The sequence below is a fragment of the Zosterops lateralis genome, assembly GCF_965231275.1.
Source record: "Zosterops lateralis genome assembly, chromosome: 18".
Taxonomy (NCBI): Eukaryota; Metazoa; Chordata; class Aves; order Passeriformes; family Zosteropidae; genus Zosterops; species Zosterops lateralis.
The window spans coordinates 8,673,599-8,695,708 of NC_139778.1; the positions used below are offsets into that span (position 1 = coordinate 8,673,599).

The 22,110-nt window shown below is 45.1% G+C and overlaps 1 protein-coding gene and 1 long non-coding RNA gene across 3 annotated transcripts; both read right to left on the bottom strand.

Moving 5' to 3' along the window:
• Positions 1 to 21: 21 nt before the first annotated feature.
• Positions 22 to 10,633, bottom strand: LOC310916864. 2 transcript variants are annotated; one of them, XR_014591359.1, is made up of 3 exons: positions 10,529 to 10,633; positions 9,491 to 9,674; positions 22 to 573 (listed from the first exon to the last, which is right to left on the bottom strand). It is a non-coding gene; the product is annotated as an uncharacterized lncRNA (long non-coding RNA). The 2 variants fall into 2 exon arrangements; XR_014591360.1 differs by lacking the exon at positions 22 to 573 and adding an exon at positions 1,559 to 2,054.
• A 2,550-nt stretch (positions 10,634 to 13,183) lies between these two features.
• Positions 13,184 to 19,387, bottom strand: KPNA2 (karyopherin subunit alpha 2). The gene is made up of 11 exons (XM_083874794.1): positions 19,335 to 19,387; positions 18,504 to 18,619; positions 18,268 to 18,405; positions 17,796 to 17,884; positions 16,715 to 16,983; positions 15,506 to 15,600; positions 15,158 to 15,421; positions 14,293 to 14,526; positions 14,027 to 14,209; positions 13,769 to 13,918; positions 13,184 to 13,666 (listed from the first exon to the last, which is right to left on the bottom strand). Exons 2-11 carry the CDS (start codon positions 18,576 to 18,578, stop codon positions 13,574 to 13,576), a joined length of 1,590 nt encoding a protein of 529 aa, XP_083730920.1. The 5' UTR covers positions 18,579 to 18,619; positions 19,335 to 19,387; the 3' UTR covers positions 13,184 to 13,573.
• Between the last annotated feature and the right edge of the window lie 2,723 nt (positions 19,388 to 22,110).

Consider the following 22,110-nt stretch of genomic DNA (forward strand, 5'->3'; position numbering starts at 1 on the left):
GCTGTGGATCAGGACCCCAGCATGGGATGAGAAGATGACCTGTGCTTCACTGAGTTCATCATGTGGCTTCTACACAGCCCAGGAGGTTCTCTCTGTGCAGTAACCATGTCTGGAGTAGTCCCATCCTGACAGAGCTCAGAGCTTGGGCCTCCTTAATTCAAACCTGGGCTATGCAACTGATTTTTTTTTTTGTTTGTTTGTTTGTTTTGTTTTGTTTTGTTTTCCACTGAAGGCCTTGTTAATGCAGTGTGGTTCTCAAAGCTTTCCTCCTTGGCAAGGGCTGTGCCTGTGCCCTGTGCCATCAGCTGTTTAATACAAAACTAGCAAATGTTAGACACCAATCTCCTTCACAGCACAGGCAGAGCATGAGAGAAAGTGTTGGTTCAGTGCTTAGCCACTGGCTCAAAAGAAGAGAATTTTAAACAAAGTCTAAGTGGCATTTACTACAAAACATGGACACAATACATCTATGGAGTTTATGGCTTTATATTACACCGAAACTGTTAAAAAGTTATTTTGTATTGGTTATGTAAATTTGCTCACATCCCAAAGACATTCCACGTGTCCTGATTCCTGCATTAAAAAAAAAATAAAAATCAGCATTTGTAATTGAAGGCCATATTATTAAAGTTCCAATTTGTTACAAATTCACATAGGTCATTATCCTTTTCTCAAACCAAGTATATAAAGCAAATGGCTGATGGTTTGCAAATATTGCAACATTACCTGGCCACTGCTAAACTGAGCAGAAAAACAAAAATATAAAACTACTTTTCACATATTTAACATATTTCTAGATTTTTCCTAACATGATGATTATTCATTTCTGGGGTCTTGCAGTGCGCTTTGGACCCAACATTCAATAATTCTGATATAATTTGACAAAAGTGTTTAATGTTATATTAAACAAAATTCTTTCTACATGATCTTTTTCTAATGGATAACTAGTGTGTCAGACATTAATTGAAATGCCAATATTGAAAAAACCCCATTGGGATTAAATACAGTATTTGATTGTTCAGTAGTTATATGAACATTTTAATGCTTTCATTTAAAGTGTTTGTTAAAGGTCATGAAGCATACTTGGTTTCAAACTGCTTTCCAGAAAGCAACTTGCTGAACTATAATTTTTCCTAAGATTTTTAGACAGGCTGCTCACCTTTCGGGGAAAAGCACTGTGATATATTGCAAGTTAGAGCATTAACTGACAGTCAGTGCATTTGGGTCAGCATGTAAGATGTACTGTCTGCAGGACGGCTGCTACTGCTGTGCATTTCTCATTAATATGTGCCACATTTGATTTTATTTACTTAACTTTTAAGCAACCAACATGATTTGAGCACTTTTACAGATACATCCCAAATACACCAGTGACATGTGGGACAGTCCTGTAGAGCAGGGGTGTATTTTACAGGGGGAAGAAGAGGGGCTCCAGCTCCTCTTCATCAGCCTGGCAGGGCTGGTCTCAGTTAGGTCAGGATCAGGTCCTCTCATGCCTGAGGTGGGGAGAACAACCTGGACCAGGCTGCTCTTGGACACACAGAGGCACCAGATGCCAAGTGCTGCTCCCTTCTCTCTTGTCCCAGGGGCACAAAGGCTGTGCCTTGAGTGTCCCAGAGGTGTTTGTGTCCTGTCCTACCTCCCAATTCTGTTGGGAAATGAGGATTTTCAATCACTGTTCCCCTCCACTGAGTAGAACTGCCAAGCAGAATTTAAGCTGAGCAGCTCCATGAGGGACCAGTGCAAGATCTGCAGGCAGCAGATGAAGGGAAGCCTGGCAGAGCACCAGGAACTGCAGCAGTGTAGGGGACCAAGGATGCTGACAGTCCCTGATGATTGAAAGTGCTGCTTCCCCAGCAAAGGAATGCCATTGGAATGTTATGATCCAAAGGTCCTTGAGCCAGCACTATCCCCAAGGTTCTCAAGATATTCTCAGATTAACAGAGCCCCTGTCTCCCTGATCCTGCTTCTGGTTTCAGAAACCAAGAATTTGCAGTAAATTGTGGCTTTATGCAGTTCCATTGCAGGAGGTTTCATTCTGTGCAGGGCTGATCCTGTGAGAGAGACAAGCAAATGTCATCAGAGCTGCTGACAAGAGCCCCATGCTCCAGTGCAGGCTAGTATCACTGGACAACACATCCTTTCAAGATGAGGTAGCTCACTGGGGTCCACAGGGATGGGAGTGCCTTGCATCACCCTGCAGATCATTTTGGATGACAGCCTTGCTGCTGGACTTGGGAATTCAATCCAGCCTTCCTGAATTCAGTCAGGGAATTCAGTCCAGCCAGAGCTTCACAGCTGAGCCACCCTCTAAAGGATTGGCAGAAATGTGTAGTGAAGGGGCAAGGTCAGGAATCTTTAGGACATCAACAGGGTTGTTGAAGAATCCACAAGGAAAAAATTATGTAAGAGTTGGTATCATTATGATATTGTATCAGTGGTACTGGTGTCATATGAGTGAACTTTTGAAGAAGTATTTAGAAATAACAAAAATTTCTTCTTTTCCATAGCTGCACAAAAATGGGCTTTGATTTCATTAATTGACCAAGAGGAAGAAGGAGAAAGTTTAGCTTTCACAGATAGTTCTCAAAGGATTTAGAGGTTCTGAACACTGGGAAATGTGTACAAACATCTTTAACCAAGTAGTGTTCATGTTCAGAAGAGGATGGTTGTAGTTAATTTTTTAGAAGTGAGGCCCTCCCCATTTTAGAAATGGAAGAGTATTCTGGAAACTCATTCCTCAGCATGTGGAATATGTTCAAAGCAAATCAACATTTAAGAATTACATTCTATTTCTTTCTGTATATAGGTTTAATCATGGCACATTCCTTCAGCAGTAATGAGAACTGGCTGGTATTATATCACATTCTTCCCCAGCTTCTGTAATGATATCAAGAAAGCAAGAGAGCTCTGCCCCTATTATTATGATTTTGTGAGTCAATTAAAAGTTTAGAACTATTTTCCTGAGACAATTTTTAAAAATAAGGATACTTTAAATTATCTGGATTGTTTTTACTTCTACTAACCTTATCATTTACTAAATTTCCCAGAGCCTGACATGGTTGAATTATAGACACCACACCTGGAGATCATGGAGTTAAAGATGGGTTGATCAGTGGAGAATTACACCTTCATTTCCTCTTTCTCTATGATGTATTGCCATTGTATGTGCAACTATCATGCTAATGTAGATAATGTTAAATGCCTCTTTTGCCACCTAATGGTGTAGTTCTGAGAAATAAGGCATTATAGCAGATTACACCTAGGCAACCCGCAAAATTTTTACATTTATCAGATTTAATTTCATCTAGAAAGAGATAAATTTGAAATATTTATGGAAATCTGTTCCTTTTCTTATCCCATCAGTATTTTTTTCCTTTTTTCAGTAAAGCTCCATTAATGTGGCCAAAAAATATCTAGAAAACTGAAAATGTGAAGAATGATGAATGTTTCTACCAGCAGTTTTCTCTGCCTCTTTGTTAATTCGCCTGATCAACTCATACCCTTTCTAATCATTCATCAACACCTTTGATTGCAAAGGGCATTGTTCTCCTGCTCTGCCTCTTTGGCGCAGGCTTTTCTTCTAAACCTTCCCTAAGCCAATCATAACTTCTTACTGTAGCCAAAGTACTTCCTGAATTCATTGCAGATCCATAATTTTCTTTTGTCCTGTTCCTCAATGGAATTCTGTCCTCCATGAGGCTTCCTGCCACCTTTCCTGCTGCTCTTCCACGCTGAAGGAGCAAACCCTACTGCAGTCATGTATCCAATGCTTCTGCATTTCAGGAATAAGGCTGAGGAACAGAAAATTTCACTTTGTACGAGATTCCTTTTTTCCCCTTTGCAGATTATGAAAATTGTCAGACTGGAGGATTATTTGTGTTGCTGCTGAATGGAACAAGCTCCATTAAAGCATTGAGATGCACGTGCTTAAATATCTGGTTTTACTCTGTCTCTGTTGCTGCTCAGAGACAAAGAGAGTTAACCCAGCAGTGGAGGACAAACCTATCAGAGCTCTGGGATGAAGAAACATGTCTAGACAGGGGCTCTGGTTCTCACTAAGGCTCCCTTTGGCATGCAGAGACAATGTTTATGCAAGAGGTCAAGAATCAATCCATTTCTCAAGCTGGAGCTGGAGATGAAGCTTTTCAGGAGAAGAAACTAGGAAGGAAATCTCCACCCATGCACTGGCTACTGCAAAAGGGGACAGCAGCTTGGAGCAGAGACACCGTGGCCCTCTGAGACAGGATGTGTCTTGGGGAAATGATGTGTCTCTGAAGGGAAATGACTGCAGCTGTGGCTACAAAAAAATGCATGAGCTTCCATATCACAGGATTTTCCAGTGGTTAGTCACTAAGATAACTCCTAAGTCCATCCATCCAGAACAGATTAGTAACTGATGCACAGATATTCCATGCAGCTCTCTAGCCATGTTATTTCCTCATCATGTCCTGCAGGACAGCACTATCCTAATGTGACTTTAGCAGAAGAAAAGGGAGATTTTAGAGACAGGCATTGAACATGGAATAAATAGATGTGTTGCATTATTTTACTAGACAGAAGCTGAAGTCCACTTTCTGAGCAGGGCAAATCTGGCATGAAAAACCATGTCCTGGTGCCTGGGCAAAAGGCTGGAGGTGACACCCATGTGCCAGCTCATGTCACCCCTGTTCTCTGCTGCAGGATGTATCTCACAGCCCAGAACACAGTGGCAGGTGCTGCACAGCATTTTAAGAGCCCAGCACACAGGCCAGAGCCCAGCTTCATCTTCAAGCACAGTGGATGTGTCTTAGGCTTAAAATACATTCCCTGACTTGTGTTGATTCAAAATCAATGAGACTGCTGACTTGAAGCACAAAATCAGCCTCCAAAATCTTGGGCCAAAAAAAGGTCTGTCTGAAGAACATTTCCTTTATTCTTCCATGATTTTCACTTATTTATCCATAGGACACTATCAATAATAAAGTTTCTTTTCCAGACTCTTGGACAATTGGCTTTGTCAAGGGCTTTGAGAGCTACATGCCAAATATTCTGACTGAAATTACAGAGGTTTCCTGAAACACACATTTTCCCTTGTGCAACTGCTCTATGCAACTTTCTTGTGTAGTGTTGTGAGTGAAGCAACTGTAGAATCTCATCTCTAGATTTCCTTAGCTGATACAAAACAGGTTCCTAGAAGACCTTACAGAAGAAGACAGTTGGAAACAGTCTCCTCTGAGTGACATGCATCAAGAACTTAGTTTACTACTGTGCTGCAACATCTGTGTGCAGATAGTATCTGATTCAACTTGACACTGTGTGTATTGTCCCAGAGCTCAGAAAAATGAAGGGTTTTGAAGAAGAATCTCAGCCCAAATAAGCATTTAAAGAGTTGACATACAGCACTGTTTTAACCAAGCCACATTATTTAGCCACTAAAGGAATATCAAACCTTCTCCAATCTTTCTTACTCCCTGTGACCCAGCATCAATTCGAGATAATTTTTTTGTCACCTGCAAAAGGTGAGCTGTAAAATCTCCTATATTGCAAACCTCTAAGGTTTAATTATGGTGGTGATCCTGAGAGCAGGATGCCACTGCCAGGGATGCCAGGAGCTGACTCAGCCCTGCTGCTATAAACTCACCCTCAGCCACTGGTGGGTGATCAGCAGTGATGCACTGGCAGGTGGTTGCCTTGATAAGTCAGTCCTTGGTCTGCCCAGGTAACACCCAGCTTGAATCACAACCTTAATGCTTTGGAAGAAGTGACAAATGTGATGCACCTTCCAGCCATGCAGCCATGGCTCTCCTAAAGCCCTGGAACACTGTCTGATAAGCCTTAATAACTTGGCATAACTAGCCGGTTCTCATTGGCCATCATGACTTACCCAGATATCCAGAGATTAATGTTCCAAGCTGTACAGAATTTCATGTGTCAGGGCTTTTGATGAGGTTTAAGGGCAGCAATTTATCCCATTCTAACCTATTGCAGGGACTGTGGCTGTTAGAGACAATGCAGCTACAGGTAGGCAAGAGGCTGGCAGCAGACTCCTCTCATGTTGGCAGGGAGAGCATCTTGGGGGAGTCTAAGCCACTTTAAACAGCCCCCACCTCATAGTTCTAATTGTCTCTGTTTCTTCAAGCAAGTGGAAGCTTTTCCGTGTGTCTCACCCAAGTTACTTCCAAAGATTTCCATTCAAGAGACAGGATTAATTCCAGGAAATGTATCAAGTTCTAACAATGTTGTGTAGCCCTACAGGTAGCTGAATCCACAAGGTTCAAACCCAAAAATAGCTCACAAAGCCCTAACCCCATGGGATGATTATTTTCTGCCATGGGGAAGCAGGCACTCAGAGTCAGATGAGCTGTCTCAGGCTGTGCAAACCACATCTACTCACAGTTCTGGGAACTGCTGAAAGGAGCCCGGGCTGTCCAGGTTTGGAAACACTCTGCTTTGTCTTACATGAAGTCTGGAGACATTTATAAACACACTGTGTGAAAACTGAATCCATAAATAATCTCAGTCATGACACAAAAGCATTTGCAGGTTCAATAAGCTCAACAATCCCTCTTTTAAAAAAGAAATATTATTCCTAAAACCTTCTGAACTGCAGAAATACCTAACCTATCCACAGGCTGTACTGGCTTCTTTTGTGCTTTCTTTTACAGAATCACCCACAAGTCCACTGTGAAATCAATTTGAGAGGATTTAAGATAAAGTTATCTCTAAAAATACCTCTAAAATATTTCATTTTAAAAGTTACAAAGCAAGGTTTTATGCCAGATAAGAACAGCACAGATATTTAAGTAGGTTAGTGGGTCTAGTGAAGCGCTAAAAGTAACCTAAAGCAAAATCTGTCACCATGTGTCTTGAATCATTCCTTTATTCCACTCTTGAAACCCTTTAAAATAGAACTGGAGGAAAGAACTGTTTTTCTCCTTTTCTTTTTAGCATTAGAATTCAGGGGCAACATGTCTAATTAGGCAATGTGTCTAATGAAAGATGGGAGGGCTTGGCTCTTGAGTCAGATATAATCACCCTGCAAGCAGACACATCCAGCCCCTCTGTGCACATGTTCTCATTCACTGACTGCAAAATTCAGGGGTTTTTTTGAGGAAATGTCATCTCTCATTTGTCCTGCAAAGCACTGCACAGTTTGGTTGCTACAAATTTAACAAACATTTGGATTATGCTGCTAGAAAGACATTATGTTCCAATTTGAGTCTAATACACAGTGGGATGGCTATGAGGAAGTAAGCTTGTCCTTTAGCTAAAATGGTTTTTGTTGGTTTCTTTTTTTATGTAATGTTTATTCCTGGGTAGCATTTTTGTTTGTTTGTTTGTTTGTGTTTAACTATAGCACACAGAATTCTGTTGATAGCTGCAAATCCACTGTGCAATACAGCAGATCCAATGTTGTGTTCTGCAGCAGGGTAGGATATCTGCATGGGCTTTTGGTTGTACTGAACAGAAAAGTTTTTAAAGACACTTTGGATGAAAGCCACAGGAGTGGGCTAATCTGATTTTTCTTAAGTAATTTCTAGGATCGTTTGCTATTAAAATTGAGTTTATTAAAATTTATTAGATCCCCATTGTCAGTCTCCCTCAATCCCCTCTGTTTTTCCTTTGAGTTAGTTTACATCTTGCAGAGTTGTTACCACTCCCCCTCTGCTTACATTTTCCTTCCCTAATCCCTGTCTGGCACCAGACTGCAGGTGTTGATATACACTTAAGTACAGATGGGATAATAGCTTCAGTTTAAGGAGCTACATAAAATAGTATTTGTACACAGACAAAAAATTCCTGCTCCATTCAAATCAAGTTTGCAAAGCAGTTCTTCAGAAGCGGAATGTGGCTGTCCTGCCTGTCCCATCCCCCTGCCCTTATTCCCCTAGGTTGGTAATGTTCTCTCTCTTATATGAACTGCAGCAATGGGGTTTTTTCAGCCATTAGGGGAAAGGAAATGACATATGGAGAGAATTCAAGTCCCTCCTCATTCCTAGAGAGTCTATCCAGAAAGTCAGTGTGCTGAGCTCCATCCAAGTGTCGTTTCCTGCTCAGAATTGGGAAGGGGAGCTGGAGGTGGGAGGAGAGATGGCTATGTAACATTAAAATGCTGCTTCTGATTAACAGCACATTCTGCACATGACTTCACAGTATTGCTTTGAACAGAACTGAGCCTCTGCAGCCCAAATATGTGTAGCAATCCACTGATGAAAGAGCTATTTTTACATCTGTTTCATATAGTGGGTAAAAATGAAGTGATTGGGATGGTGGAAATGTGCTTTGGAGATTACTGAAGATTTTCTGATAACTTTGTACCTCCAATCTTCCATATGCCCACAGAGCATTATTAATACTCCTGGTGGTACAGCTCTTTTAGCACTGTGAAGCTGCACACAAAGCAATCTGTTACAGAGAAAAAATTAAGCAGCTTTCCTCTATATTATATATATAAATATATAAATGCATGCATGACCCCATGATTTTTATATCTATATATTTATACAAAAATAAATAAATCAGACCTTCAAAAGATTACCTCATGATTTTCATTTCACATTGCAATGCAAATTGAGAAAGATATGAAATGAAGGAGAATGATTCCTCATTACACTGCCTCTTTTGTTGAGCTTGTAGTTGTGATCCAAACTCCCCCAAAGTGAAGTCAGTGCCATTGATTTTGCTTTCAGTGTGTCAGTCAATTGAAACTCTGTTCCTGATACATGATTTACACATCACTTCTGGAGCTGGCCCCATTGTTCTATTCAAATGATCAGCACAACATTTTAATGTGGTCAAGCAAGTTGTGCTCAGTGAGAATTAACAGGATTTTTCTCCATCCTGCTTTATTTTTTTCTCTCCCCTCCTCGTCCCTTTAAATCCCAACTTCACTTCCCTCCCACTACTGACACTCCCCAGGGCAGTGGGTGAACTGCAACCTGGAAAGGGGCCACGGCTCTTCCACGAAATCTTCTGGCTTCTGCGGAAGAGCGTCCATTTCCTGGAGCCAGTCTGAGACAGACAGTGCTCTGCAGTCAGGAACAGGACCCCTAATCCATAGGAAGTGCTATGGAACTCACAGCAAATCAATTCTCCCTCAGCTGTCCACAGGCTGAGTTTCTGCTCGCCCCGTGTTGGTGCCATTCCCTGGATCGGTGAGGAGGAAGTGCTTTACAAACACAACTGAGAACTTTGCACACTTGGAGCAGGAGAGCTCCTGTGAATGGCTTTTCCTGAAATTTCCAGTTTCAGGGGGTGTACTCCTCCCAGCTGAAGGAGACGGTCCTCTAATTCCCTCTTCACCTTTTTTCCTAGTGTTCCTCTGAAGGCCAAAGGGTTAATATGTTTCCTGTTAGGTTTTAAGTAAAAGTCCTAACATTTTATTCTATGGGTCAAATATAACTAAACACAATTAACCTTCATTAATTACTTCTGTTTTGACTAACAGTGCCTCTTCCTCAATTTACACTTTCCAAAGTTTAGACCTGTACTTAAATCTCCATCATACCTTATCACAACAGAGCTTCAATACTCCTGGGATAATCCCATATTCAGCAAAAGGCTGACTGTGACCAGAGGTGCCAAGGGTTAACTACAGGGACAGACATCAGGATTCCCAGGCTCCAGGTGAATTCTGCCAGCAACTTTCTGAATGTCTTGTGGATAACTTTCTTGTGTCTCAGTTTGCTGTGCTGTAAAATAGATTTAGAAACAGAAGAGATCTGTGAAGTGTTGTTGGGTAGTGAATTCCTTTTCCTGCAGAACTACAGCTGCTTCTTGCTACTGATACACCACTGTGGTTCTGTGCAATTTAAATCATCCTGGATAGAGTTGCAGGAAGCTGCTTTGCTTAAGAGAGTATTTCAGTCTCATTCGCAGGAAAAGAAAAAATAGGTTTTTTACAGATTTAAACATTCCCACAGTTTAAGCTGTTTTTCCTGCAGGGGAAAGTGAACAGACGTGCTACTGAACTGCAGGACTGCAAAGTCCCAGCTCTCCTTCCAGAGCCTGGCATCTTGGGGAACAGCAAAGGGAACAATCAGCCAGGCAGCATCTGCTGCCATCAGAATTTCAGAGGCAGTTATGTTTGCTGAGATCTCAGACTGCAATCTTGCCATCACTCCACAGATAAAATAGCATGAGCAACAACTGCATTCCAAGCCAGTTGATGTCAGCAGGGGTCTGTTATTGTTGCTCTCAGCATAGAGGAGTTGGCAGACTGACACACAGGCCACCAGACATTGATTCCAGCCCTTGTCCTGAATAAGGCATTTGACAAATAATGAGGACGAGCTCATAAATCTGACTGGACCATGCACAAAAAAAAAAAAAAAAAAAAAAAAAAAAAAAAAAAAAAATCCTCTCCCCCCAAAAAACCCCAAACCCAACAAACTAAAAACCAGGAGCAATAACAATTCTCCTCTTTCTTTTTGCTCCTACTACTTTTTTGAAGCTAGAAACACAGCCTCATGGGTGACTGTGATCCTAACCTCAGAAATAGTTTGCATTTTCTTAGAATAAGGAGTGACTCACTCCAGTCACTTACTCATAATCATTGTTGATTGTTGCTGGTGGAAATACATGCTGCCAACAGGGCTCCGTGGTGGATAGGCTGAACACATTTTTCTTGGATAAAAACGAAGTCTCAGGCCCCAGAAAGTTAATTATTAAGCCACTGAGCTGTCAGGCATCTAAAGGTTTTGCAGTGTTCTATTATTAACTCAATCTATTGGATAAATCTGAAATAAGTAATTCAGAAAAAAAGAATAACACTATTGAACAAGTGTTCTGCATTTACTATATAGAGAGACATAAAAGCCAAATTACTTGCACATGCTAAAGAGCTATTAAAGGAGTGTTTTGAAATAATAGTACTTTGATTTTAAAGATGTTTTTAAAAGGTTGTATCTTATATTCGATATTTAACCTGGCTGAACACTCGGGAGGTTAGCGCATAGATATCGTATGTAACCACACTGAGTGCCCCGAAGCCACAGCTGGGTGTTTTTTATTCGGAAAATGGAGCAGATCCCACCTGAGTGTTCCCGGCGGGATTATCCCACCTCCGGCACCGCCCTCTGCCGGCCCCTGCGCTGCTCTACAGCCGCACAAAATCGGGATTCTGAGTCCCCCAGTCCTCACTGCTCTGCCCCTACAAGCCCTCGGACAGCAAATACAGAGGAGGAACAACTCAGTCATTAAAGCTGACTCGGTACAATTGCTTTTGTAGAGGTGAATTCTTTCAGTTCCCTACAGCCAAACAGAAAAACATGATTTTCTAACTGATGCTTTTAGGTCAAGGGTCGAGGTTTGACAACAGAGCAAAGGACAGGAGGCTTCACTGCAGCTGCACAAATGCCCTTTTGGTTGTTTTTCCCCCAGAAGAGTAAAGGTTCCAGCATTACAAGGTAAGGTGGTCCTTTCCCCTGTGCTCAGGTATGGCAATACCAGACTGGTCCAAGGGGAGCTGTGGTGGCACTGGTGTCACTTTGGCACTGCCACAGCTGCTTCCACAGGCCCTGGGCTCACCTGCAGCCTCAGCCCTCAGTCCAGGGGCAGGCAGAGCTGGGAACAGAGCACAGGCACAGTTCAGCCTCTTTAGACACCCACAGTACATGCTATAGCTTTTTTGGAGTTAAAGAAAAACAGTTTAAGTGCTACAGGCCAAAGTATGAAGGTCACCATGAATCAGTTTAGGACAGAGTGGTTTTTACAAGGCAGGCTCCTTGTAACAGGTAAATCTGCAACCCCTGCTGATACATCAGTGACAGCAATGTGTCACCAGGACCACATTCTGAGCTGGATGCAGGAACTCCCACAGCTTTAATAGCTCAGCAGGACAATCATTATGGCAGTGACTCACAGAGATTGCTCTGCACAAAACAGTATTGTTACTAACAAGATGGATAGGACTGTAGATACAGACAAATTATCTGCTGCCCTTTGTAACTTTATCACAACCCAACAATATCCAAGCTCCAGAGAGGTCCCATGGATGGATGTCATCACCAGCCTCCAGTCAGGGAGGGAACCATTTGCCAGCAAGTGTGGGATAGGGAGCAGCAGTCCTGCCCCACACTAATGAAAGCAAGAGTGACATCATCTACATTAGCAACAACCCATTTAAAGAGATCTTTGTTAGCAGCACATAAGAGTGAATTCTTCATAAAGCACACCTGATCTTTTGTGGATTGCCAAAGAGTTACACCCAAATCCACTTTCCTACAGATCTGCACTTCAAAATAAACTTACGAGCACACAAAATGTGACTAATACAAGAGACAAAACCAGATTCTCCTAATAGGTTCACCTAGCAGAATGGAGGAGTTATTTTTGTTTTATATTTGTTTTTTATTCCCCCTCCACCCATAAAGGTAGAAGCAAAGCCAGTGGAAACTCTGGGCGAATTGCCTATATATCAGTATTTCCCCCCCAACTTTTATTAACAAAGATGAGATGCTGTGGTCCATTTAAGTCATGTTTATGATACATCTAGCCCTGAACTCTGATCTCTCTTGCACCATCATTGGAGCTGAGACAGTATGGTTATTCCAGCACTTTTGACTCCAGGGAGGTTCAAGTTAAATAGCTCAATCCAAGTTTTTGGAAAAAGCTGGAAAACAGAATTTCAGTTCTTCCTCTCCACTCAATACTCTTCCCCCTCCAACCCACCCCCTGCACAACACCTTTGAGGGACAAAATGGAATCCTGTAAGCAATGACTTTAGAAATAAAGGGACGGCTGAGTCCAAGACAAAGCCTTCATTTTTCCTCTAGGGCAGGCAATGCTTCAAAGCATTTCCTATGCTCTGTCCTAAGAGTACCTGAACATGTATAGAACTGGTTAACTGCTGTACTTATGTCTCCTCCAAACTATTACTTACAGTAAGTAGCACTACTAGCCTTTAAATACTTCTCCAAGAGGCTGAAGCTAGTTTAGCTCAGTTATGCACAGGGTAAGATGAATCAAATTCCTATAGGATGTACCTGGAGAAAAGCAGCAGTTCCTCGGCCTTGTAATAGAAGGCTGCTCTTTGCAGAAATCAGAGCTTGGGGTGACCAAGCTGTTTTAAATCCACTATCTTCAGTATTGAATCTCTCATGGTTTAGATCTGCATTCTGTTTTTGACTAAGTTTACTTACTCCATCAGTCAGCTTTTAAGAGAGCAAGTGACACAGTTCAATTTGATGTACTGATAACACTTTATTTAACTTCAAGTAAGTCTTCCTTAAAAGCCTGTTCAGCAGTGTATTTATTACTGCAACAGGTCATGTAGAAGGTAAGAGGTTATAGGGAGGTCTGCAGAGCAGTGGCTCAATGCTTTGTGAGAGGCCTGAATTGCTCATATGCATTCTTTCCCCAGACAAGGACAGAAACAAGTAGTATTTACAAGTATATCTCAAAGAATGAGGTTTACATTTAGAAATTCACAGATACATACAGAGTTTGAACTGTTCAAGTATGTTTCAGTCGGACAAAGTGCTACAGGACACAGAAAAACCAGTAAAGGCAAGAGGAACTATTTAAGACAAAGAGGTGGCAGTCATTTGTGTGCTACACCACTTCTAGGTTGTTGCAGTACATGCAAGACCTAGAAGTTGAAAGAATTTTGGGTACTGTCCTGGATTTGGAAAGTGTAGCTGTCAGCAGTAGCGTCTGGTACAACATTTTGGTCTTCCTCCTCCTAGAAGGAAAGAAAAGAATGTTGAAATAGCAGTAGCATTTGAATCTAGTAGTCAGTGCTGGAATAGAAAATAAAGGTGGAAAGACCCCTGAAGCCACTTACTTCTGCTGAGAAATACTTCTCAATTATGCTGGATGAGGCTCTGTACACTTGTTCATTTTCATGTGACTGGAGAGCTTCAATTCTATCTAGACCCCCACACTCCTCAATCATGAGGCAAAGCTTTTCAGTCTCGTTAATCTTCTCAGCAGCCTGCAACAGAAAAGTGTGGAATTATCTCTGGAGAGATACATGGCAGCAGCTACTGGAGAGCCATTAGCAACAACATGGAAAATAATCAAGTATACTGCATCCACATACCAAAAAGATGTTGGAAACTGCATCCAGGATAACAAGCACAGTTTTGCTGTCTTTAGTTGAGAGAAGATTCAGCAGGGGTTCAAGAACACCAGCCTGAACAAGGTACACAATCTGGTCAATTGTTCCACCACTTGTGTAGTTTGTCACAGCCCACACAGCTTCCTTCTGAGATTTGAAATCCCCCTGCAAAGGTACAAGCAGAGTGTTTGAACACAGAGAAATAATAGGAAAAGGCTCAAAACATAGTAAATTTAGGCTTTGTTTACCTTCCTCAGAATACCAATGAGATAAGGCACAAGGCCGTGGTCCACAACTCGCTGGATCTGATCCTGGCGCCCAGCAGTGATGTTGGACATTGTCCAGGCTGCTTCTTTCTGAATGTTGTTTTTATGATGAGAAAGGAGGCTTGGAAAGACAGACAGTGCTCCTGAGTCAATAACAATCTGGGTCTGCTCATCAGTACCAGTGACAATATTTCCTATGGCTCTTAGTGAAGGAGTCTGAAACAAAGATGAATGGAATGCTCAGGAAAATTGTTCAAAACCAGATTAGATTATAGCAAACAAAGCTATAGTTGCTGGCCATCCACTCTAACCTGTTCAGTTAACAGCATGACCTGCTATGTACAATGGGGTTTGGGCTCCTCATTGGCATTCCACAGGCAGACACTAATGTCTGTATGCAGAGACTGCACACCTTCCAAGGCCAGTTTGCAAACTACCACCCATGACAGAGCTTTAGGGAAATTACCTGCTAAATACTAATGCAGTTTTATTATGCTCTAATTATAGTGTGCACAGAGCACACTTGTGAACACCGTCCCTAGAATTTGGATCTGCAACAGCAATTTAAAGGCAAGCTTTAGTGAATGTTGGCTGTTGTGCTGGCCTGTGAGGTAAATCCAATGATTATATAAAGCAGCTTGATAGTCATCACCAGCAGCAGTCTGCCTTGTGTGGGACAGCACCCAGGCAGGAGAGAAACTAATGTCTCACTTCACAGAAGTTACAACAGGCACCTGACTCATGTATGAAAAGAGCCATTCAGTTCCATGGACACTACTCCTCCAAACTGCAGCTCTAGCCACAATTCAAATCAAGCAACAGCAGCCTGAAATACCCAATCCCTTACCATTATTGGCAGCTCACTGCACCCCAGGAGTCTCACAAGCTGTGGCACCAATCCAGTTTTCACAACAACTTCTATCCTGTCATTGGAACCATCTGTGAGGTAGGAAATTGCCCAGCACGTGTCTGCCAACACCTCGGGGTCGTCGTGGTGCAGGAGGCGGACCAGGGTTGGAAGGATCTGCTGGATGGCTTCTATGGGAGGGGCAGGGTTCTTATTGCGACACAGGTTTGAGAGGGTCCATGTAACGTTGCGTAAATATCCAGACTGAAAGGGTTGGAATAAATGGTTAGCAATAGTTTAGCCAGGTTCTACTCAGTAATTGAAACTTGAATCATTCTCAACACTTACAGCCAGGGAAGACAGGTCAGGAACAGCAAGGAGACTCAGCAGTGGCTCGATTGCACCATATTTAATAACCAGGTCTCTGTAGGCAGAACCATCCCCTGGAAAAAAAATAAGATAAAAAGCCAGGTGAAGACCAGAATAAAAAGAACATGTGTACACAGAACAACTGGGTGTTAGAGGATTAATTCTGCTACTCCTTAAGAAGGGCTGGATAAATTAAGAAGAAACAGGAGGACAAAAGGACTACTGCCATGCTTAAGTCACATGACAAGCATGTTGAAACAAGCCACTGAGCTTCACCTTCTGTGTTGGAAGAAGAGGTAAAGTGTTTCTATACAGCTTTTCCTAAGAGTTCACCACCATGCAGGGTCTTGCATGTTTCTTCGGAGACAAATCTAAGCCCTACACTAGAAGAACAGAGCTTTCCCCACAATATGGGACTTGAAATGCATTATAATCACCAGCTGCATGATTGGGTGCTACAGAATAATGCTGATAGCATGTCAGAGCTTGACTGAGAATTCTATTGCAAGGTATAAAATACCTTATAATTGATTTCAAAGCTATAAGGACAAACTTTAAGAAAACCTCAACCAAACAAGGCTTTTAAACAAGATAATAGTTTTTGTGTGAAGATTCACTGTTCTCCAAGGCCATTGGAAGTCCTAATATGGCAGGTACCATATTTAACTGTATTGTTTATGTTAACCAATTTTTAAAGACTGGATCCAACACTGGCAGATCAAGTAATCCTGAAAGAAGCATGAGAAACTTCAGTGTATCAGTACTTTCCCATCAGCAAGCAGCTGTTTCAAAGCCAGGAATATTGGCCATCACATACACAAATATTGCAGTCACTGCTTCCTGCCTTCCCCCTTTTAGTCAACATGCTCATTGCTGAGTCACAAAAACACACAGATGTCTGCAAAAGGTTTGTGTTGTAGCACGATTAGAGATTCATCAAACCTGAGCTGAAATCTGGAAGCAGTGCCCACAATACAACCCGCAGGTTGTGCCAGGCATTGCACGAGGTCTGAAGACAAAGAGGTTGGTGCAGCTTGCTCTGCAATGCAGGGCATGCCATGACTAGAAAGCCATTGGGGCAGAGCTCCCAAGCAGCTCAGCACAGAGCATGGCACAGCAGGAGTGATGATCTCCCACCTCAGACAAAGGCAGAGGTCTGGGTTAGAGGTGTGCAGCACATGGACATACCTGCAATGTTCCCCAAGGCCCACACGGCCTGCTCACTGATGTGAGTGTGTGGAGAGGCCAGCAGGGAAATGAAGGCTGGGATTGCCCCTCCATCCACCACTGCCCTGGTTTGCTCTGATGTGCCAGAGGCAATGTTGGTGAGTGCCCAGGCGGATTCAAACTGGATGGGACTGCAGTCTGCTCTGCCCAGGAACGAGACAAACTTCGGGATCAAACCAGCCCTGATTATACTGTCTATTGGGGGTTGCTTCTCTCTTGAGAGGAGTTTCCTAAGGAGGAAGGCAAACAGGAAACATTATTTTTGCCTGCAGACATCTGAACAACAAATTAAAGTCTTAAAAGCACCATATAAAAGAGTTTAGCATTGTCTTAACATTCAGAAGAGGCCACACAAAACAGCATGAAAGAGAAATGCAGACAAGATGAACACTGGCTTCCTAGGCCTCTGTTAACATTGGGTTTGGCACGTATTCACTCTGAGACGTTCTGTTCACACTCTGAAGTAAAGCAGACCTGCAGGAGTCATAACACATCTGAATTGCTAGAGGCTCCTCAGCAGAGAGTGGTAAACGACTCTGCTGAGACTCTAATGAAGAAGCAGCACTGCAGCAATATACAAGCTTATTAAAGGATACTTTAGATTTGGAAGGAGAAAAACTTGGCAGACTTCAAACCCTAGTCACCTTACTGTTCACATTATTCTAAGGTGGACTGCCACACTCATACATACCAAACCTAAGCGTTAGCACAGCTTAAAAGGTACCTCACTTTGCTATAACAAAGGATTTACTATAATTACTCCTTCAAATCAAATGTGACTACTGTTACATTTGCTAACACTAGAGCAAATTACTTCTTCCTACTGAAAATATTCTGGCACTTTAAATATTCAAAAGCCACAGGGTTTCAATAAAATTATGCCTAAGTTATGGCTACCTCAACATTGCATATAAGATAGAGTTTGTTGAAACATTGCCTGATAAGGAAGACATCAGCAGCCACTTCAGCTCATAAGTCAGTTCTCTCACCTTGCCTAGTTATTGACTTGCACAGCTGAGTTGGTTTCCTCTGCACTGCTTACCTGGCAGCTTGAGTAGCCTGTAGCTGAAGCTCCATATTATTACTATTAACTCCTTTGACTATTTCTTCAACTGACCAGTGTGCCAAAACCTGTACAAGAAAACATGACATGAGTGCTTCACTGGGAGAATTATGTGTATTCCTGCCCACATAGAGCTCTTGCACAATACCATGAACAGGCCCCAATTTACAACCGCTTCCCTTAGTATCACCACGTGATATTTCAAAACCTCTTTAACTACAGCTTCATCTACAGTTATCTGAACTGCTGAAAGCTTCTTTAACTAAGTGCTTCATACCAGTTATGCTAGGCTTAAAATGTTTAAATGCTAGGCTGCTTAAAACTGCAGCCAGTTGTGTGTGAGGGTGCTTGTCCATCAGAGGTGACAATACAGGCCTGAGTTGTTAATGGAGATGTAGTAGGGCTGTCCTGCCCATTTTAAGACCCCCCAAATATGTCTGTTCCCACTCACCTGGTTGCCTTTGTTTTCCTGAAGGGGAGAAGTAGCATCGTCGGGTAAAGTGCTCACATTTCTTCTTTTAAGCATCTGATCATCTTTCTTAGCTTTTCTCAGCTCCACATTGACTTCAATGCGCCGCCTTCTCATCTCCTGGAGGATAAACATTCAGGGTAAGCTCTTTGCTTTCAAAACTTACATTTAAAGAGACAATAGTTGGTTAAAGTAATATTTGCACCAAGAGTACTCACTGTGCTGTCCTTTCCTTTGTTCTTGAATCTGTTCAATCGAGCTGATGGTGTATTTGCATTCTCATTTGTAGACATCTTGCTTGTTATATTTTTGAGCGAGACAGACAGAAACAAGCCTGAAAACAGAGCAATGAAACAGCAAGTTTACTCCACAAAGTTAAGTCCTAAAGATTGGATCCATACTCAAGAATGAGAGGCACTTGTTTGTATTAACACTATAACAACATCTGACTTGATCAGCAGTTGTCCCTTTAAACATCCAGATGTTACAACAAGCTCTAGCATCAACACAAAGGCAGAAGACACAGTGACACGATTTTAAGACACATTAAACCAAATGCTATTAGTTATTACTTTCAGGAGCAAAATAGATTTTCCTTTCCTCAGTCAACACACACATGCTGTTGAATACTATTTTCACCTGTACTGCACAGGATCCCACTCAGACCCAACCCAACCTTTTTGGACAAGAGCAGCGAGCTCTCGCACTGGGGAGGACCCGGGGGGAGTTTGCAGCCAGCAGCATACAACAACGGCTACAGAGTAACGAAGAAAACCCCTGCACCTCGGCCACCCCCAGCGTGACCCACTGCATAATAAATGGCTTCGCTCTGGCCACAGCCCCGCCAGAGCGACAACCCGCGCTGGGATACACCAGCCCTATCAGCTCCAGTGCAGACAGCGGAGACCCGGGAGGCTCCAGAGAGCGGCCCCGGCAGGGACGGCAGGCAGAGCACGGCCCTTTCCAAAAGGGCAGCGCAAGGCCCGCATCCCCGACGCCCCGGCCCCGGCTCCCAGCCCCATCCCCGGCTCGCAGCCCCAGCCCCGCACCTCGGCCAAGGACACCGCCGATCGCTCCGCCGCTGCCGCACGCTGCCACTGCCCACGGCCGTCCCACGCGGCATTTAAATTTCCCGCGGCCGCGCCCTGCCATTGGCCAGTTCGAGCCAAAGCAGCCTCCTGATTGGTCGGTTTGAAAGCAGCCATGCTCGCGATGACGGGAACCGCCCTCCCGGAAGAGCCGGTCGGACGTGACGTCTACACAAGGGCCGGTACTACAGCTTCCGGCGTGCCCCGCGCCGCCCCACGGAGGCTTTCTGGCACTACCCGCGCGGGGCACGCCGGGAGCTGTAGTGCAAGGGGCCGGTGATATCCCGGGACGGGAGTGGGCGATGGGAGTGCGGGAATTGTATCCCTGGAGGGGTCTCGCTCTGAGCGGTTTGGGGCAGAAACACCCATTCCCTCATTCCCTCATGCAGAGCGCAGATTCTGCATCAGTAACTAGCGGGACACCGCAGGCTTCCCCTGGGACAAGGGCGTGTAGTGACAGGACGAGGGGGAATGGCTTCAAAGCGAAAGAGAGTGGGTTTGGATGGGATATTGGGGGAAAAAAAACTTTCCTGTCAGGGTGTTGAGGCCCTGGCACAGGTTCCCAGAGCAGCTGTGGCTGCCCCTGGATCCCTGGAAGTGCCCAAGGCCAGGTCGGATGGGGCTCCAAGCAATCTGGGGTAGTGAAGGTGTCCCTGCCCATGGCAGGGGGTGGAACTGGATCAGATTTATAGTCCCTTCCAACACAAACCATTTTGTGATTCCATGGCTCCATGCCTCACTTATTGTCTCCTAGAAATGTGGTGCACAGAAATGCAAAGAAAAGGGGATATGAGTTTGCAGCCGAAAGCAGTTCTACAGCCACAAGGGCTGATAAAAACTAAATCATAGAGAATAACAAAAGAGATTCCTGCCCCTGTGGCATGGCCTGAAAGGGGATGGGTTTGGCCTGCTCATGAGGGATGGAATACAAAGAAACACTGATTTTCACAGGAGATATAATTCAAACCATAAAACTCTAGGAAAAACACGACTCTGACAGCAACTCTGACAATTTGAGACACATATAAGGTGCAACACAGAGAAGTGTCAGGTATGCACATCCATATGTCTATGTGCCAACCCATCACATTTAACCACTTACACCAATCTGCAGGTGCATACAGGTGTGGAGGATGTTTGCTGAGGAGGAGAAATTACCAGTGACATCTCACATAGCTGGTTTTGGGCCTTACAGGACTGAGCTTTGTAAAAAACATCCACAAAAAAACAAGAGCAGGGAAGTCAAGAGAAGAGAAAGCACATTACCAACAAACGGAGGTATTAAACAAGAGTAGTTTAGGAAAAAAAGGCACTTCAAAAGCATAAATGGAGGTAAAGCACCTGGTCTCCTGAAGAATCGGAAGCTTAGCATGAAGAAGTTCCATTGGGTCATGAATCGCTGGCAGTGCATGGTCTGGAGCAATGAAATCTGGGCCCAGGGATGGGTGTTGAGGGCAGGGAGAGTGCTGGCAGTGCCTCAGGGGGTGTGTGCGAGGTATGGACTGTGTGCAGGCGGTATGGGCTGTGAGGGCTGAGGGCTGTGAGGGAGGTGACAGATCCGAAGGCTCTTACTAGCACATTGAAGCGACAGAGAGGTGGGGAGAGACTGGGCAGATGGGGCAGGACAGAGGCCAAAGTAGGGGTGAGGTTACAGGGCAGAGAAGGGCGGCGGTGGCCGGGGGGGTCCCGGGGACAGCGGGGCGGCCCCGGGCGGGTCTGACAGGGCCGCGCTCGGGTCGGACAGGGCTGCGCTCGGGTCCGACAGGGCCGCGCTCGGGTCGGACAGGGCTGCGCTCGGGTCCGACAGGGCCGCGCTCGGGTCGGACAGGGCCGCGCTCGGGTCCGACAGGGCCGCGCTCGGGTCCGACAGGGGCACGCTCGGGTCCGACAGGGCCGCGCTCGGGTCGGACAGGGCCGCGCTCGGGTCGGACAGGGCCGCGCTCGGGTCCGACAGGGGCGCGCTCGGGTCCGACAGGGCCGCGCTCGGGTCCGACAGGGGCACGCTCGGGTCCGACAGGGCCGCGCTCGGGTCCGACAGGGCCGCGCTCGGGTCGGACAGGGCTGCGCTCCGGTCCGACAGGGGCGCGCTCGGGTCGGACAGGGCTGCGCTCGGGTCCGACAGGGGCACGCTCGCACCGACGGCGGGAACGCGCTGTGAGGCGAGGGCGGGGTCCCGGGCACGCGCTGCGGGGGCGGAGCCTGCTGGCATCGTGGCCAATGGTGTGCGAGGAGGGAGGGGCGGGGCCTGCCCGCCGCCAGCGGGGAGAACACGACGACCCACAGGGGGCGGGGCCGGGGCCGGCCGGGCGGGGCTCTTACCAGGCGGTGCGCGCAATCTCCACTGGGTGACCCAGTGGCCTAATGGATAAGGCATCAGCCTCCGGAGCTGGGGATTGTGGGTTCGAGTCCCATCTGGGTCGTGCCGCAGTTGTTTTGTGGCGCTGCCGCGGGGTGAGCGTCCCCGCGATTCTTTTACTCGGGGTAGCCCCCGAGCCCCTTCGCTGCCCCGGCACCGCGTCCCGCCTGGGGCCGGTCCGTACTCCATGCTTCCCGCGGGGATCGTGCCAGTGGGTCCGGCTACCCTCCCGGGATCTCCGGAGACCCGCTGCCGGGGAACACCCGGGCTCGGACCTGTCCACGGCGCTGTCGGTCGCTATTTTGCCCAGCCCCGCTGGGAAAGCTTTTCCATCTCTGCTGCTCGAGCATCCCGGGGCTGCTGGAATGCTGAGAATACCCC